At 46.6% G+C, this 18,655-nt stretch overlaps 1 protein-coding gene across 2 annotated transcripts in view; it reads left to right on the plus strand.

Moving 5' to 3' along the window:
• The first annotated feature begins 4,053 nt into the window (after positions 1-4,053).
• Positions 4,054-18,655, plus strand: part of ARHGAP33 (Rho GTPase activating protein 33) — a 47,515-nt gene continuing 32,913 nt past the window's right edge. For both annotated transcript variants that reach the window (XM_035117984.3, XM_060275707.2), the window contains exons 1-2: positions 4,054-4,395; positions 17,959-18,047. In XM_035117984.3, coding sequence (XP_034973875.3) covers positions 4,390-4,395; positions 17,959-18,047 — 95 coding nt within the window. In that variant the 5' untranslated portion in view covers positions 4,054-4,389. The remainder of the gene's footprint in view (positions 4,396-17,958; positions 18,048-18,655) is intronic.

Below are 18,655 nucleotides of genomic sequence, written 5' to 3' on the forward strand. Positions count from 1 at the left end.
ACTCTACCACATATTTATTCTGTATGCATATATATGGGCCCCTGACCATCAGGTCCAGTCGTGTCCGACTCTGGGGTTGTGGCGCTCATCTCGCTCTATAGGCCAAGGGAGCCGGCGTTTGTCCGCAGACAGCTTCTGGGTCATGTGGCCAGCATGACAAAGCTGCTTCTGGCGAACCAGAGCAGCGCATGGAAACACCGTTTACCTTCCCGCCGGAGCGGTCCCTATTTATCTACTTGCACTTTGATGTGCTTTCGAACTGCTGGGTGGGCAGGAGCTGGGACCGATCAACGGGAGCTCACCCCGTTGCAGGGATCCGAACCGCCGACCTTCTGATCAGCGAGCTCTAGACTCTGTGGTTTAACCCACAGCGCCACCTGGGTCCTTATATATATGAGTGTGTCCCATTGTCTTGCAAAGCAACTGGGCCAAACATAGGTAGCTGGATGTCACAGACAGATTGGATGTAGAGGAATGTGTTGGGGGTACCCCCCAATGAGGGAAGGCTCAGAGCCAGGGAATTGGGGGTGGGATGACGATGAGTGGTCAGATGGAGAAGAGGAAGAAGACTGAAAGAGGTGGTGTTGGAAGTTGAAGAGGTAACACAGCTTAGTGAGTGGGGAGAGTCTATGGCAGAAAGAAGTCCAGAATTACAGGCAGAAGCTGATGTAGGAGAGAAGGGAGGCCCAAGGGCAGAGATGAGTCTGGCTGGTGAAGAGGCTCGGGTGTCTCCCCTTCCTGCTGTGACAAGCTGCCCTGCCTCTGGTCTCCCAGAACCAGGAGAGGCATGAAAAGTGCAGAGAAGTTAGCTTCACACAGGCACAGTCTCAGATTCCTTGAGGAAAACTGGAGAGGAGGGGACTTAGGCAGCTGTGGGGAGGCAGGGACCTTCAGGCTTTGCAACCGCTTCATGGGGGCAAGACCTGCAGGAGATGAATTGCTGGGCTCATTAGGCCTGACACTCCTGTGCAGATCCTGTTTTTGCTAATAAAAGAGTTAACTCCAAAGTGTTTGGTGTGATTTACTGCTGGCTCACTCCTGTCACTTCCTTCTATTGAGTTAGGCCATTCATTCATATTCCTCAGTGTTTGCTACACTTGTCTCTCCAGGGTTTCAGGCAGGGTTCTTTCCCAGCCTTACCTGCAGATGCTGGGAGTTGAACCTGGGGCTTGCTGTGTGGAAAGCAGATGCTGTATCTCTGTGCTATGACTTCCCCATCATCTCGAACATCCTGACATTTGAAAATTCTGTCTTTATTTGGTCACTTCTTTCCCCCTTCCTGAGTCCACTTGATCTATTTATGGGCATGTCCATCTGTCCCCTTGAGGGACACTTGCCTATACATACACTCCTGAACTGATGTTGGCATCCCATCCCATTTTATTGTATATTTAATATTTTGTTGGAAGCTGCCCAGAGTGGCTTGGGAAACCCAGCCAGATGGGCGGGGTATTATTTATTTATTTCCCTCCCTATTCTCAAGGCAGCTAAGTGCCAGTATGTGGCCACAATCAGCAAATCAGAAACCTGAATGCTCCCCTATCCTTTGATTTCTGACCTTCACCCATGTTCTGCACGAAGCTATCACAGGTTGACTTGTGAGTTAACTTGAACTGTGACTGACTGGATGTCCATCTGGAGAGGCCACGTGAATTGTAGCAGTGCAGGACAGTGTGGGAGCTAGCTGGGATGGGTGGTGTTGAATGGGCACAGCTGTGGTAGCCTAGGTAGTGCCAGGCATCGAGATGGCCGTGTCTGGCAAAGAACAAGGTACTTTTTGTTGTTTCGAACCACTTTGTCACATTGCTCCCTCAGTCGTCGTCCTGTCCTCATCTCTTAGCTGTATATTGGCCCATTTCTAGGGCAACAAATTCATCATTGAACTTCTAAGGTTCTGTTAGTTTTTCTGAATTTCTGTTCAGTGAGTGGGATTTGGACAGTGACCTTTGGAGACCTAGCTGGCAGGAGCAGAGATGGCAACTCATCCTTGCCTGCAAATGCCTTGACCTTAAGATATTACTCATGTAGCTAATGGTCTGTGTTTGCATCAAAACGACTCTTGCGTAATCTTCCCACATGAGATTCCTTTAGGATTCTGGCACATTCTGAAGGATGTGGATGTGACAGAATGTTGCTAGGGTCAAATGCAATGTGGGTTAAACTGGCTTTTATACTGTAGATCCAGTTTTTAATTTGGGATTGCGTCCTTGATTAATGTGACATGTTTTACAGGTATTCTGTATCTCAGTTCCGGGGCAATATGAGTTTTTCAGCAATATGGCCCTTGACATAGGGCTTCTGTCTAGTAAAGCAGGATATCTGTATGGTAGCCTGAATTAGATGTCTTTACAGGGGGACTGGACAAATTCATAAAGGACGATGCTATCTGTGGCAACTAGTCACGATGACTTTATGGTACCGGATTCAGAGGAGATAAGCTGCTGAATTACTGGTTGCTGAGGAACTATGGGAGAGGGTATTACACTTATCTCTTGTCTTGTTTTCCCAGAGTTGTCTTTTTACTGGCCACCATGTGACTCAGGATGCTGACTGGATCAGTCTGATCCAGCAGAGCTCTCTTTATGCTCTCAACCTTCTGAGTTCTCCAAAACCTATCAAGCTTGTGATGCGTCATGGAGCCAATTTACTAACCCACCAGATGACCTTGCATGGAAGCATGAGGACTTTATGCGAGCAGGTTCTGAGGGGTTGGGATTATCTCTCTGTGTGTCTTGTACCCATACATCTGAGCCATCCGCCGGGGTGGACTGATGAATGCAGCTCCCCCAAGGCACCCTGTCTGGACTTGTTGCGATGTCAGCAATCGCCTGGTCTGACCTCCATGTTGTCTACCTGGGAGGGCTGGTGAGAGATGAGGCAGCGGTGACAGTGTCTATTAATAAGAATGTCACTTGTCGTTATGTAATGGAGTCCCACTGTGCCATACCTTGCTTTGTCGCATTTGTGAGGTAGGATCAACCTCCCCCCCATTTTTTTTACTTACCATCCAATTACATAAAGGCATAATAAGCCGTTCAGTCGGTGCATATTAAACAGGGCTTTTAAGTACTGGCAGCGGTGGTGCTCCTTTGCACTCTGATGATGCTATTTCGTGGGGATATATCACAAGGGGAGCTCATGAGGCCTAGTTCCCAGTTCCTCCTTCAAAATCCACACAAAGCAGCAAGGAAAGCCTGACTAACCAGGTATCTCTGCCAGCCACAGCCCAACTCCAGCAGCCTGTCCCTATAAAGGGTGGGGAGGGGGCAGGAGAAGAATACAAGGATCCCCAGTCCATGCCTGCATTCCTACAGAGCCAGCTTTCACATGCACATACTGTACTACTTTGTAGTAGCAATCCAGCAAATTTGAGGGGTGCCTGTAAATGAGAGAGAGAGAGAGACCCAGATCTGGAGAGCAGGAGGACATAATTCAGAAAGGCCTACCTCCAGAAAGGTGATTTCCTTGTGGGGAACAACAGCACGAGGCCCTTTTTGTAACTTTGCTCCAAGCTGTTAGAAAGGGAGACGTCTCATTTGCAAGGGTTTTATTTATTTATTTTACAAAAACGGAAAAAGGGAGGGGGAGAGGGAACTCCTAGGACGCCTGGGTCCTCTATATTTACCATTCCCGAGGGGCAGATCTCCTGAATTAGGGCGAGGCAGCAGAACTGTGTCCCCCCCTCCCCCGCCGCCAATACAGTATATGTATTCTCTCCTTTTGAAAGAAAGATGGGGACTGCCTATATAATAAATGGCTGAGGTAGGAAAAACGTTGGGGCGCCTCCCATCTATGCACGGCTCTTTTGAGGGGGGGGTTGGAGAGCCGTCGGCCAGGCTAACAGAAGCCCCTTTGTGCCGTCCCTTCCAGCTGCCCCTTTTGTTTCAGGGTTGTTGTTTTTTAACCCCCTTCGGTGCGATCGCACGGCGGAAAAAAAAAAGCGGGTGGGTGCCGGGGTTCAAAACGAGGAAGGGCGACGTGTGTGTGTGTGTGGGGGGTCGCCTGTCGGATCCCGCGCCTGCACCCCCCATCTCGTTTCCTTGCGCCCCTTTTGTTGCAAGCCGCCGATCGACCCCCCTTCCCTGCCGCCCCCCTCCTCCTCGTCTTTCTCCGAGCCTGAGCCCGCCCCCGCCCTCCTGCGCTCCCCGCCCCGCCGCTGCTCTGCTCGCCCGCCCGCCCGCCCGATCGCCTCGCTAGCTGGCTGGCTGGCTGGCGCTCCCCAGCCGGAGACGGGCAGGAGGACGGACGCGCATCCGAGGGGCCGGGCCGGAGAGGATCGGCTGGCGGCGTCGGGCGGCCGCGCTGCTCCCTCCCCTATTGTCTCGGCTCGGCCCGGGACTGGCCCGGGCTGCCGCCGCCGCCGCCGGAGCACATCAGGATCGCGGCGCCATGGTGGTAAGTGAAGGCGCCTTTCTCTCTCTCTGGCTGGGGGGTGGGGTGGGGTGGGTGGGAAAGAGGAGATGTGGGGCGGGCTTAGGGGGCGCCTTCTCTTCCTCTCGCACGGCATGCACCTGTTACCATCGAAACCCACATCGGGCGCCCCTAGGAACACACCACCGCGCCCCGTCACTCTCCTCGCCGGGGCGGGGTGGAAAGAGAGGTGAAATTGGAAGCCCCCCATCAGATTTCAGCAAAATGCAGAACGGGGGAAAGTCAGCTGAAAACCCCTTATTTTTCTTCCGATAGCTTTCTCTCCGCCTCACCCCCCTCCCGTGGCATTTTTTGGGGGGAGTGGGAACGCATCCCTCCCTCAAGTCCTGAAACTCGGGGAGATCTAGGTCAAGGGAGCGCTTTTGATGCCCCCTGCCAACCCACCAGCGCCGTGGCGCAAGGGGGAAGATTCCTCTGCCCTAGAGAGCAACCATAATAATTCACCAAGACAGCCGATCCACTCTCCCCCCCCCCCGGCCCCATGCGTCGCCACCACTTTCTCCCCGTCATTAGGAGTTGTGCCTCATCCATTGTAATTAGAACATCACACACAAAAATACACTCCACAACTTCCCCCAAATAATTAGGAGGCTGTTCTCTGCTTCACTCAACATCAACTGTTGGGAGTGCAGCAGCAGCAGCGTTGCTAGGCCCCGGCAGCTGGATTTGCAGAAAAACCCCAGAAACAAAAGGTGAAAAGCCAATGTCAGGAAGCAGGCAATCAAGACTAGAATTAGGTGATTAGGACCACTGGCTACTGTAGCCTGGAGAGGGATCTAAGATGCTGCCCACAATTTACAGTGTGTTGGAGCAGCTACTTTCTGCCATTGTCTTTCTGGCCAGTGGGAAAGAATTCCCTGTTGAATATAGAATAAAAAAATTCCTTCCAGTGGCACCTTGGAGACCAACTAAGTTTGTCATTGGTATGAGCTTTCGTGTGCATGCACACTTCTTCAGATACACTGTCTATCTGAAGAAGTGTGCATGCACACGAAAGCTCATACCAATGACAAACTTAGTTGGTCTCCAAGGTGCCACTGGAAGGAATGTTTGTATTTTGTTTCGACTACGGCAGACCAACACGGCTACCTACCTGTAACTAGAACTGTTGATATAGGTTGACCAGAAGCACCATTAACAGACTGGCCCATTGGTAGGCACAACGGGGGACGGACGGACACAGATATACAGAGTCTTGATCCCCTCAATTCTGAAAGAAACCCTGAAAAATTACCTCTGTCCCACTTACCAGTGTCTTTGTGGTGTTTGTCTGTTACAGCTCCAAGCAGTTTTGCACCAGGCTATCAGAGGCATTGAGTGGAGATGGATGGTGCTTTCCTTTGCTTAAAAGGAATTGGAACTGTCTGAGGCTTGGCTTCACATGCTGTCTCTCTGTGGTCTCTGGTCAAACAGGTCTTGCAGGGTTTTGAAATGATGCAGAACCCTGCAAAACCTGTTTTGCTGGAGGCGAAAGTAGGGTTGAGTGTACATGCACCCGTGAGCGGCAGTCTTTTTCTCTCAGATTGACTTCAAATGCTCTGAGCCAGATTCCTTTAAGTTGGGGATGGGGAACCTGTAAGCTTTCAGGTGCTGTTGGATTACAACTCCCGCTATTCCTCGATATCTGCTGCGCTAGCTGGGGCTGATGGGAGCTGGAGTTCAACAGCAAGTGCAGGGCCACAAGTTCCCCGTGTCTGCTTCAAGTTGAAGAATATTCAGTGTTTTTATGCAAGGCTGGGCTCTGGCTTGACATTACCATTCCCTCCAGGTTTTGCCAGCATACCTCCCCCCCCCCCATCACTCATTTGGCTTCACTTTCCCCTTAATCCCTTTAGGTAAGACATAGGATTTTTATTGACGGATTGATAAATAGGAAGTTGTAAAAACAAAATGAAAACAAATCATGTTTCCACATTTGCTCCAGGAACAGCCGCAATGAAACAAACCCATGTGCATATGTGCAAAGAGAAAAATGCAAATGTGTGTGAAAAGTCAGTACACCTTTTCTGCTAGACGCCTTTTCTGCTAGACAAAGGCAGCAAGAGGGAAAGTGGGTGCAGGGTGGCCGGGAGAGGGAAGGAAGGTTTGCTTGAGTCGTATGTGGTAGCTAGTATAGGTATGTGTTGAATGCAGTTTGCATTTATCTTGAGCTACGGTATATCTTGAGTAGAACAGATGCTTTTGGTGGCCCCGCCACTGCCACTAGCTAGCTGCTGCCCAGTTGGCATTGACCCAGGACAGGGCCTTCTTGGTGGTGCGCCCCATCTATGATTGTCTTCCCTGGTGCGATGGGTCTGTCTCTTTCATTCAGGAGGAATTTAAAGACATTCCTGTTCACCCAAGCATTGGATAGCTGAAATATGCTGTTCCTGGCAACCTTGAAAGGCTTAGCTGCCGGGATATGTAACTGTTTTTAGAGGTTTTTAATATTTCATAAGTTTTTTATTTATTTTACTTTTAATTGCTTGGCCGTTTGTTGCCCTGGGCTCCCTCTGGAGGAAGGGTGGGTTAGAAATTTAATAAATAACAACAAGTGTGCTTTGCAATTATATATTGCCTGCCCTTCATTACACAATTCCAGGTGTGGATCGCGACGTAATTAACAACAATCATTCAAAAACAATTAAGGGCAGATGAAAATACATGGTTTAAAATTCACATCGCAGTTCAGTCCAAATGTAGCTAACATCCCATTAATGAAGTGGAGGTCATCTCTGGGTTAGCACCACAGAGGTGGGTGCTCACATTTTACTTCCCTGCTTCTTTTATTTCTGGACTGCCAGGGGCCACAGATTCATACCAGACATTTAAAAAACATTTAAAGCTCATGACTTTCCCCAAAGAATCCCAGGAACTGTCTGCTAAGGATCCTGGGTATTGTAGCTCTGTGAGGATGAAACTATAGCTCCCAGAATTCTGGGTAGGGGGTAAGTGAAGTGTTTTAAATGTGCACCAAATGTGCTTTAAATACAGTGGTACCTCGCAAGACAAATGCCTCGCGCAACGAAAAACTCGCAAGACAAAAGCGTTTTGTGATCTTTCTGTTGACTCACAAGACGAATTTTTCTATGCCCATGCTTCGCAAGACAAATTATTTTGCATTTTTTTGCTTTGATTTGTTTAAATTGGAAAACCGCAAGACGAAATTTTTGCAATACAAAACAACTCGCGGAACGAATTAATTTCGTCTTGCGAGGCATCGCTGTATATGGTGTTGATCTGCCCTGTGTGGTCCACAAGCTGGAGATACTCAGAATAGGTCAGCGCTGACTTGCTGTACTGGCCACTGGAACATATAGCTTGAATTCTGCAAGCTTTCCAAAGTCGACTGATGGGAAAGTGTGAAAGAAAAGCAGAAACACTGTGTGTGGTTTTGCTCATATCTGCGGGCCTCTGTTAACGCAACTCTACGTCAGGAGTTTTGAGTGTCAAAGTTTATCTCTGCTTTTGCAGAAATGGGTGTCTTTGGTTGCAATGTGTACCAGATTCAGGCTTTCCAGTAATGTGAAAAGGACTGTTGATTGTTTTCTTTCTCTTGCCTCCTGTTTTGAAAGAGAAATACACAAATAATATACTATTTCCCACTTTTCTGGAGATCAGGTTGCCTTGGGCCTTCTGCATGAAAAAATTCAGCTTTCTAGCTAGTGTGGACTTGCTGTAACCATTTCAGGGCAGGCATTATGTCACCCATTTTGAAAGAAAGATGCACAAATTCCTCCCTTCTCAGTCCTATTGTTTGCTTGTCCTCTAATGATTTACAGTGGTACCTCTGGTTAAGAAATTAATTCGTTCTGGAGGTCCATTCTTAACCTGAAACTGTTCTTAACCTGAGGTACCACTTTAGCTTAATGGGGCCTCCCGCTGCCACCTCGCCGCCGCCGCATGATTTCTGTTCTCATCCTGAGGTTCTTAACCTAAGGTATTACTTCCGGGTTAGCGGAGTCTGTAACCTGAAGCGTTTGTAACCCGAGGTACCACTGTATATGACATCTAGTGGTTTCTGGCACTTTCTAGTTATCAGGGGACCTTGGGTTACATCTATGCCAACTCTCTGATTTCTTAGTAGCATTGATATAGCGTAACAGTGCTAACACCCTCCTGAAGGAATGCTGGAATTCTATGAAGTGCAATGTGCACGAATGGCAGTACAAGAGGGATCTGCAACAAAATGTTGCAGTGGGGAGTGTTCCTTTTCTGTTCCAGCAAGCTAGCTAGACCCCACCTACTCCTCTTATGATATTTATTGTTAAACAAAATCCATATACCACTTGATTGTAATAAAACCTATACACAGCTTACAAAAGCATGAAATAAGACATTAAAATTGGTATACCTGAAGGAGCGTCTCCACCCCCACCATCCAGCCCCGAGGGGCTTCTGGCGGTTCCCTCTCTGCAAGAAGTGAGGTTACAGGGAGCCAGGCAGAGGGCCTTCTTGGTAGTGGCACCCTCCCTGTGGAACGCCCTCCCTTCAGATGTCAAGGAGATAAAGAACTACACAGCTTTTAGAAGACATCTGAAGGCAGCCTTGTTTATAGAGGTTTGTAATGTTTGATGTGTCATTATGTTTTATAAGTACAGTAAGCTGTCAAATGGGTGGGATATAAATAATAATAATAAAAAGAAATAAAAGCAGATATAACTTCTACCTGTGTGGATAGGCTTGCCTAAACAAAAATGTTTTAAGCAGGTGCCAAAAAGAGAACGCTGAAGGTTCCTGCCTGATATTAATAGTTGTAATAAAAAAGTGATATAGATGTAATAATTAAACAAAATTAGCCAGCCTGCGTTCCCTTTTAACTGGAGAAACCAGCTTGCTTAGGGTCAGCCCCTTGGCTTGTCACTGAGGCAAAAGAACTGCTTGTGAGTTTGAGATACAGAAAGATTTTTGAAAACTGCTGAATAGGCCAGTTTTGGTATTAAGTGCAGAGCTAAGTCGGAGGTACTTCCCCTGAAACGCACGCTAGAGGGGAAAAATAGCTTGGGAGGAAGTTTCTGCTTGATTTCCTGGAGACACCGGTAGCTTTTCTTGATCTGTTGCTGTTAATTCAGGGCTGTGGGAGGGAGGCAGATGAGGGTCAAGGGAAGTCACCATATCTTAGGCGAGTGTGGGATTTCAGTGGGAGAGCCTCTCCGAAACAACTCCTTTTTCCATATCAGGCATTGGGACTTCTTGTTCCTAGTTTCCAGATAACACTGAAATCTCACCAGGAACACAAGCCTTTGCTGCAAATTAGAATGAACACTTTTTAAAGTGTGCTGGAGGCGCTCCAGATTCAGATATGTATGAAAATGCACTAAAATTCTACAAACAGGGAATCCTCAGTTCTTTCTTTGTATTGATCAAAAAATGGAAGCCCACCATCAAACAAATTTAAAGCATCTTACAACCCACCCACCCAACCATTACAATACAATATGAATAATTATCCTTGTGCTTTATCTATACGACCCAAAGCCCCCATTTGGAAGCAATGAAAAGATTCTAGATTATCCTTTTCCCTGAACCTGTAGCCTACCAGGTGTCAGACTACAACTCCCATCTTCCTTGACCACTCCTCAGGGTGGCTGGTGCTAGTAGGAATTGTAGTTTAAGGTTACCCACCTTATCTTAAATGATACTATTTGTATGCGTCATATGAGGCCTCTTAGCCTTATTGACATTAAGCCAAAGTATTTGAAAGTTATTTTAATGATTGCCTGTACTAATACAAAGCTTCGTGGGTCTTGAGAACCATGCCTCATGGTATGTTAGACTGGCAGATGAGAGAAAGAGACATTTTTTGGTGGTGTCCCCATATTGTCTAACTCCCTTACTTGGGAGACCAGGGATGGGAATAAGATTGATTCACTCGGCAAAATATATCGATAATAATATGCAAACCAAACACAGCCGCCCTCCAAAACCGACACGTCTCTGAATTTTACAAAGCAGCTTGTCAACCCAAAAAATTACAGAAATGTGAACATTAGGGTAAAGTGTGCATATACATGCTTATATTAGTAAAAATAGCATACAAAGTGCATTATTTTAGGGGAAATTCCTTTGCAAAATGTGTGCATTAGGTAGAATTGCATAATTTTCTTTATGTTTATCTTGTTCTGTGAACTGCCCTAAGACCTCCAAGTACCAGTATAGGGCGGAATATAAATTCAATCAATAATATTAATAGTAGTAGTAGTAGTAGAAGAAGAAGAAGAAGGATAAATCTTTACTAAAATGCTGATGAATTTTCATGAGAATTAAAAAACACAACCCTGCAAACTGATGTGAAAATATGAGAAGCGAACTTAAGGCTGGAGAAATGAGAATTTAAGAGAAACCCCAAATTGATCAACCTAGCCTTAGCTGATACTTCTTCTACTTTCAGAAAACCTTTTTTATTTCAAGCTGCTTTAAAACATGTAGTGCTCTGCATTATTTCAACGACTTCTATTTCTTAATTATTATTATTATTATTTTTAGGTTGTGGTTTTGTTTTTTAACGATTTGTGTTTTGTTGTGATGATGTCCGCCTTCTTGACCCAGAAAGTGGCATTAAAATCTTTGAAATAGTGAACTGAGTGAGATGGCTGGAAAGGTACATTCTTATCCATATTGTACGGAGCTAATGATGATTGTGTACATGGGGGTGTGCATTCTACCAGCCATGTGCTAGACTCTCTACTATGATCAGCTGTTACAAGCCATCCACGCAGCCCTTCTGCCATGGGAATCTGGGAATGTGCCCTCCTGTTGCGTGTGAACATTTCAATCCGGCAAGAGACTCTTTCCACACAAAGCTCAATCCTTAATGGCGTTATATGAACCTAAGACAGATAAAAGAAAGCTCTTCTTCACATAGTTCATAGTAAATCTATGGAATTTGCTCATACAAGGGGCAGTCATGACCACCAAGTTAGATAGCTTTAAAGGAGGAGAGACAAATTCATTACCTGGGTAAGATAGCTCAGTTGGTTAGAGCATGGTTCTGATAACACCAAGGTTGCAGGTTCAGTCCCTGTATGGGACAGCTGCATAGTCCAGGGGTTTGGATTTGAGGGTGATGATTATTTATTGAATTTATATACCGCCCTAAATCCCAGAGGTCTCAGAGCAGTTCACAGAACAAGATCAACTTAAAAATCACAATTATATAATCAAAATAAAAACAACCCAATAACACTCCCCCCCTCAAAAAAGGAGCCACATTTTAAAAGGGCATAGGATGTAAATCAGATAAACAAAAGGCCTGGTTAAAAAGGAACGGTTTTGCCTGGCGCCTAAAGGTGTATAATGAAGGTGCCAGGTGAACCTCCCTGGGGAGAGCATTCCACAGATGGGGAGCCACTGCAGAGAAGGCCCTTTCTTGTGTTGCCACCCTCCGGACCTCTTGAGAAGGAGGCACAGGAAAGGGGGCCTCAGAAGATGATCTCAGAGTCCAGGTAGGTTCATATGGACTGAGGTATTGCAGTCCTGATCATCAGGGTCCCTTCCAACTCTACAGTTCTTTGATTCTACGAAGATTATAAGGCCATCTGTGGCTACTAGCAACAATGGCAATGCTCTGCCTCCATAGCTGGAAGCAGTATGCTTCTGAATACGAGTTGCTGGAAATCGCAGGAGGGGAAAATGCTGTTGCTCTGAGGTCCTGCCTATGGACTTTCCAAAGGCATCTGGTTGGCCATTGTGAAGATGCTGAACTAGATGGACCACTGGCCTGAGCAGGATGCTGAAGTAGCTGAACCACTGCAGGCCTGATCCTGCAGGCTGTTCTTATATTCTTAAGTCCTTGCTATTCAGGGGAAAGGGTCAAACATTACACCGCCAGTGCACATCATGGGTCATATGCCTTTACAAGATGTCTGAATCAACTACGGACGCGGGTGGCGCTGTGGTCTAAACACCTGAGCCAGCAGTTTGAATCCCTGCGACAGGGTGAGCTCCCGTTGCTCCATCCCAGCTCCTGCCCACCTAGCAGTTTGAAAGCATGCCAGTGCATGTAGATAAATAGGCACCGCTGCAGTGGGAAGGTAAACTGCGTTTTCCTGTGCTCTGGTTTCCGTCACCGTGTTCCGTTGTGCCAGAAGCGGTTTAGTCGTGCTGGCCACATGCCCCGGAAAGCTGTCTGTGGACAAACGCCGGCTCCCTCGGCCTGAAAGTGAGATGAGTGCCACAACCCCATAGTCACCTTTGACTGGACTTAGCTGTCCAGGGGTCCTTTACCTTTTTTACCTTACCTGGATCAACTCATGGATGGTGCTTCATGTATGGCAGAGGGAAGGCATTCCAGATTTCTGGAGCAATGGCAGACAACGCCTGCATTTGGATGGCCCACCCTGTGGTTTTCTGTAAGGGCTGATGGCAGTCTACTCATAAGTATTCCTGGGAGGGAGGGTTTTTGGAGAAGAGGGCATGGCTCGGAGGCAGAGCATCCGCTTTGCATGCAGCAGGTCTCAGGTCCAATCCCTGGCATCTCCAGGTAGGGCTGGGAAAGGCACCCTGCCCAAAACCTTGGAGAGCGGCTGGTGCCACCAGTCAGCATAGACAATATTGAGCTAGATAGGTGCATGGCATGGCTTGGTACAAGGCAGCTTCCCATGTCCCAGATGAGGATTAATCAGAGAGGGAGTTTCCCATCAGATCTTTGTAGGGGAGAGGAAATGGAGAAGTTGAGGGGGCCCTGGGAGGAAAGGGAAATAGCGTCTCAGCTGATCATGCATCCCAGCGCACAACAGCGTTCCCCCTGTCGTAGCATGCGTCAGCCACAGTGCACACTCGGGTATTTCCTCACCCTAAGTCACAAGGGCAGCTCGGATGCCTGTTGGATTCCTGGTGGTGGCAAAATAGCTGCAGATCTCAGCCTCCCTGCTTGCGCAATCCTGTTGCGGTGTGTGATTGAGTTTTGTGCCTGCTGCCAACCTGTGTCTTTGGGTTGCTCAGGAGCTTCCGTCTGCTCCAGAACAATGGGACGCTCTTGGGAGCCGTCATTGCATAGCTCAGTGGTAGAGCATCTGCTTTACTTTTGGAAGATCCCAGATGCGATCCCTGCTGGCGTCTCCGGCTAAAAGGGTCAGGTAGCAGACTCTGCCTGAGACCCTGGAGAGCCGCTGCCTATAAGAGTAGGCACAACTAGACTAGATGGACAAAAAGCCTGACCTGGCTGAAGTCACATTCCTGTGTTTCCTCTGAGTAGTTGCCAAGTTTCTCAGGCAGGTGCGCGATACCTAGTTAGCTGTGTCGATTGTCAGTCTATCTATAGGGACTGGAAATGAGCTTTGGATCTCTGCGATGAAAGTATTTAGGTAGAGTTCCCAACCAATACCAGGGCTAAGGCTGCTAGCCCGTGCATCCGTCCGTTTGTCTAAAATAACAAAGAAACAAGAAAATATCAGGGCAGTTTTGAAAGGTTCAGTCCACCATTTTGATTCAAAATTGCATTTTCACTAGTTCCCAAGGGGGGACACTATAGTTTTCCAGTTCTGACAAAATGGAAAACTGCTGTGGTTGGAATGCATTTTCTGGTTTGTTAGCTCGCTGAAGTTAGGGAAGAGCGAATGGACCGCAGGTACGATCCGCAGTCTTATTAATATCTTATTTACCTGATATGTGATTGTCCCGATGTGGTCCCTGTACCAGCCTTTCCCAACCTGGTGCCTTCCAGTTGTTGTTGGACTACAACTTGCCCCGGACTTGACTGCCAGCCATGATTTCTGGGGCCGATGGTAGATGTAGTGTAACAATAACAGGAGGGTGCCAGGTTGGAGAAGGCTGTAACAGCCCATAGAGTATTGAGAGAAAAACCGTCTGACTTTGTATCAGGCAACTTCCTGCGTTCTTATTTACAGCCAAGAAACAGAACAAACAAAACAGAGCAACAGTGAAATTAGCAGAAGATTGTAGTATCAATTCATTCAGGTAAATTCCTTTGAAAATACTTTTTATTTTAAAAAGTCTTTTTATACCTAAGGTAGAGATTCCATATGTCCAGAATTTCCCAGACATAGCCGGTATTCAGTCTAGGAAAATCTGGACGTATGGCAGCCCATGGTGGCAGTGTGGATTTTAGTGAATTTCATTTAAAAAAAAACCAGATGAAAAACTTGTGGTTTTTAAAATAGATTTTGTAAAGCAAGCTCAACAACCCTACCTAAAGGATTAAAGTAAAGTGATTTATTCCATGATAGTCATAACTCAAAATAGAGTCAATGAAATTAATGGACATGGTTAACTTTGAGCCATCAATTTTAATGGGTCTACTCTGAGTAAATCTTATTTGGATACAGCCCTAGGTAAGAGGTAACTGACATCTCTGAGGAGGGTGTTCCAGAGGTGAGGTACTTTCACCAAGAAAGCCCTATCCCTATACCTGCTTGACCTACCAAGGTGGGGCAAGTCAGATGAGGTTCTGAGTAAACAGGCAGGGCTTCATGGAGGATGGTGGTCCTTGAGCTATGATTGTCCCAGGCCATTGAAAGCATGATATGGCAAAATGAGTTCTTTGAATTGCTCCTGGCACTGAGTAAATGGAGGATGACTCAATTTGCTCCTGCAGAGGAGTGTTATTCCATTGACTGCCGTGCTTTTCATCGCTGTGAGCGGGCACCTGGGCTGAATCACAACAGGCTTTGTGTAAAACTGGAACTTTTCCATGTGGCCGTCTCCAAAACCACCAGCCTCGCATCTTCTCTCCCCTAGAAATGTGTCATAATAAAACAAAGCACCATCATTTTCAGTTCCCCCACCTCTGCTAGCTGAGGAGGCTGATCAAGTGGAGCAGGGAAACACCGGACGCAACGGCAACACCCCATAACTTTTTGTCTCACAGTGAATGACTGGGGGAGAGAGGAAGAGATGTGGATTTGTTGCTCTTAGCCGTTCTAGGCTGCATCGGCAGAAGTATTGTGTCTAGATCATGGGAAGCAGGGAGACCATTGTCCTCTAACCTCCCTTGGAGCACTGTGTCCAGTTCACCCAGAAGAAGAAGAAAATCGACAAAGTCGAAAGTGCCCAGAGGAGGGCAGGGGAGATGGTGAGGGGCCTGGAGGCCAAGCCCTATAATGAAAGGTTGGAGGAGTTGGGTATGTTGTTTAGCCTGGAGAAGACTAAAGGGTGATGTGATAGATAGTCATCTTCATGGCAGATAAGACTGTCAGTGGCTACCAGCCATGAAAGCTACGCTCTCCCTGCATGGTCAGAGGCAGTAATGCTTCTGAATACCAATTGATGGAAACCACAGGAGGGGAAAGGGCTCTTGGGCTCAGATCCTGCTTAAGGATTCCCCTTAGGTATTTGGGTGCCCACTGTGAGAACAGGATGCCTGGACTAGATGGGTCACTAGCCCGATCCAGTGGTTTGTCTTATGTTCAAATATTTGAAGGTCTGTGACATAAAGGAAACAATATTTATTTTTAGCAGGGGTAGGGAGCCTCTGGCTTACGGGCCAACTCTGGCCCACCAGGCCATTCCCGGAAAATCACTCCCCACGTCTGACGTCAGGAATGAGGCTAGTACTGGCATTGCTTCAAAGGAACATTTCATGGAATCGTAGAGTTGGAAGGGGCCACAAGAGTTATCTAGCCCAATCCCCTGTAATACAGGAATCTTTTGCCCAGTGTGGGACTCAAACCCACAACCCTGAGATTAAGAGTCTCATGTTCTACTGACTGAGCTATTCTGGATCACAGAGGGGTTCGCATTGAAGCCCCTCCATTTTAGACTCTTTAGCAAGACTTCTCGATGGGACACTCCCAGCGTGCCTTCAAAGACGCTTGTTGCCTGATGTCATTGTGATGTCATGTGATTGACAGGCGGGTGGTCTCCGCTCACTTTTTAAATCTAGACCAGGCCTGCCAGGGAAGAAAGGTTCCCTACCCCTGCTCTAGAAGGCAGGATTCTAACCCGTGGGTTCAAATGACAAGAAAGGAGATTTTGAGTAAACACTAACTACTTGATGGAAGGACCTGTTTCACAGTGTTTGGAGGACTCTCCTTTGTTAGAAGTTCTTATGCAGAAGCTGTCCGGGTTTCTGATTTGATCCTGGAATGTTCCACTTTTCCTTAGGATGTCCTTATTTTCATTGGAGAAATGTTGGAGGGTATGCTGCCAATCCTAGCACAGAAGAGGGTCTGTAGGAAAGGAGGTGGCCTTTCGGGTATTTGGGGCCTGAGTTGTCCCACCAAGGCTGGCGAGCAGGCTTTGACTAGCCAAGCTCACTTTATTTATATACAAGAACTATCAAAGACTGGGGAAAATTTGTGGATTATATGAGATGTTATTGTACACAAATAAACTCATTAGCAGGATTAATTTAAATCAAACAGTTAATATTAATGCAAAAGAATAGCCAGGGAGTCATTAATAATTGGAGTAATGAATTCCCCAAACCACTGAAAGATAATTGGAGTAATGAAGGAGATGTAGCATTACATTTCCCCCCCAAAAAAATATAAAAAACTGCAAAAGGAGTGGGGAAAAGTAAAAATATAAATATTTGTTGGAAAATGTTAGATTGTATTTTTGTCAAAATATTTTTGAAAAACTGACACACACACACACACACACACACACACACACACACACACGTGTGTGTGTGAAAAGAACAAGCAGGAAGGTTTGCTTCAGCACTGCCCCTATATATAGACCTGTGGGCTTTTACAGGTTCAGCTACAGCATTTTGAATTGCGTAATTCCGCTCTGGATTATTTTATTTTATTTTGGGTTTTTCGGCATCTGAAATGCATAATGTCACATGATCACAGGTCTCCCTATCTTCCAAGCAGTGTCCTGTGATATCTTTTGAGCTATCCAACGAAGGGGCTAATGTTTTGTCCAACAACGTTACTTTTTCTTCCTTTTATAAATCAGTTATCTGGATGGTGGTGGGAAAATGACAAGTATTGGTAGCAAAACGAGCAGCAATTAAAAAAGGGGGGGGGGGTTGCAAACAGTTCTTTAAGATAGGTTGACAAAATAAAACGTATCTCGGCAAACTGGGAAACTGAGCTAGATAATGTGGCAGCCGATGTAGGGAGAAGGCTGGACGGCATCTATTAAAGATGCTGTTCGTATAGAATGTCAGGGACCGGCATTGTACTGGGAGATCAGCCATTGTATCCTTTTGTAACTTGGGAGGTTCCTGTGATTATCTGCGGAAGATACTGTGAAATCCGTCTGCCAACCAATCCCTGACTTAGCTGCAGGGTGGAATTGTAGCAGGCCAGCTCTGAGCCTGAAGAGTGATACCCGGATAACTTTTTTTTTTTTGGCGTTGTTTTGGCTGTGGGAAGAAGTGTCGGAAGTAATAATAATAATAATATATTATTATTATTATTATTATTATTATTATTATTATTATTATTATTATTTATACCCTGCCCATCTGGCTGGGTTTCCCCAGCCACTCGGGGCAGCTTCCAGCAGAACATTAAAATACAATAATCTATTAAACATTAAAAGCTTCCCTGAACAGGGCTGCCTTCAGATGTCTTCTGGTTCTTTATACCAGTGTCAATATTTATCCATACCTTCCTTATTTTGACTGCACAGGCCCGGAGCACGGACAACATCGATACAACGGGAGAGGGTCAAGTCCGCTCCTTGGGGAATGCAAGCATCAAGGGGAAGCCAACCAAGAGGTAAAATCGAGAGAAAGAGAGATGAAAACAGGCCCAAGGTTGTGTTGCATTGCATTCAACCCCCAGGGCTGAGAGGCAGCGTATAGCCGCCAACTTTTGGAACTCGCCACTGCAGCCTCTAAAAGGTGTGGCCGTTTGATCTGCAGGCGCCAGTTTTTTATTTCTCTGCTGTGAAAAGCTACACCTGCTCTTTCTCCCTATCCTGCAGATATAACATAGGGCGAAGAGACTACGGTCTTGTTTTGAGTGAGTGCCCACCCACAATTTAATGTGAGAGGGGATATATGGGTGGTTGCTGGCTTCAGGCACCCTTGATGCAAGTTTCTTCCCCTCTTGAGCCACGTTCAGCATCGCTACTAGAAAGCAATGCTAGTAGCAGCGATGCTGAATGTGGCTCGAGAGGAAGAAGCATGCAGGATGAAGGCAGAACAGCTCTAAGGGCAGATCCACAGCATAGTTTTAATGTTTGAAAGAATCCCGGGAACTGTAGTTTGTAAAGGGGACGGCAGCCCCGTGAGGGGAAAATGACAGTTTCCCAAGAGTTGTCGGGAGAAGTCCTGTGCTGTAAATGTGCACTGGATTTGGTTTCATTTTATGGCGCAGATCTG

The sequence above is a fragment of the Zootoca vivipara genome, chromosome 6, assembly GCF_965207765.1.
Source record: "Zootoca vivipara chromosome 6, rZooViv2.hap1.1, whole genome shotgun sequence".
Classification (NCBI taxonomy): Eukaryota; Metazoa; Chordata; class Lepidosauria; order Squamata; family Lacertidae; genus Zootoca; species Zootoca vivipara.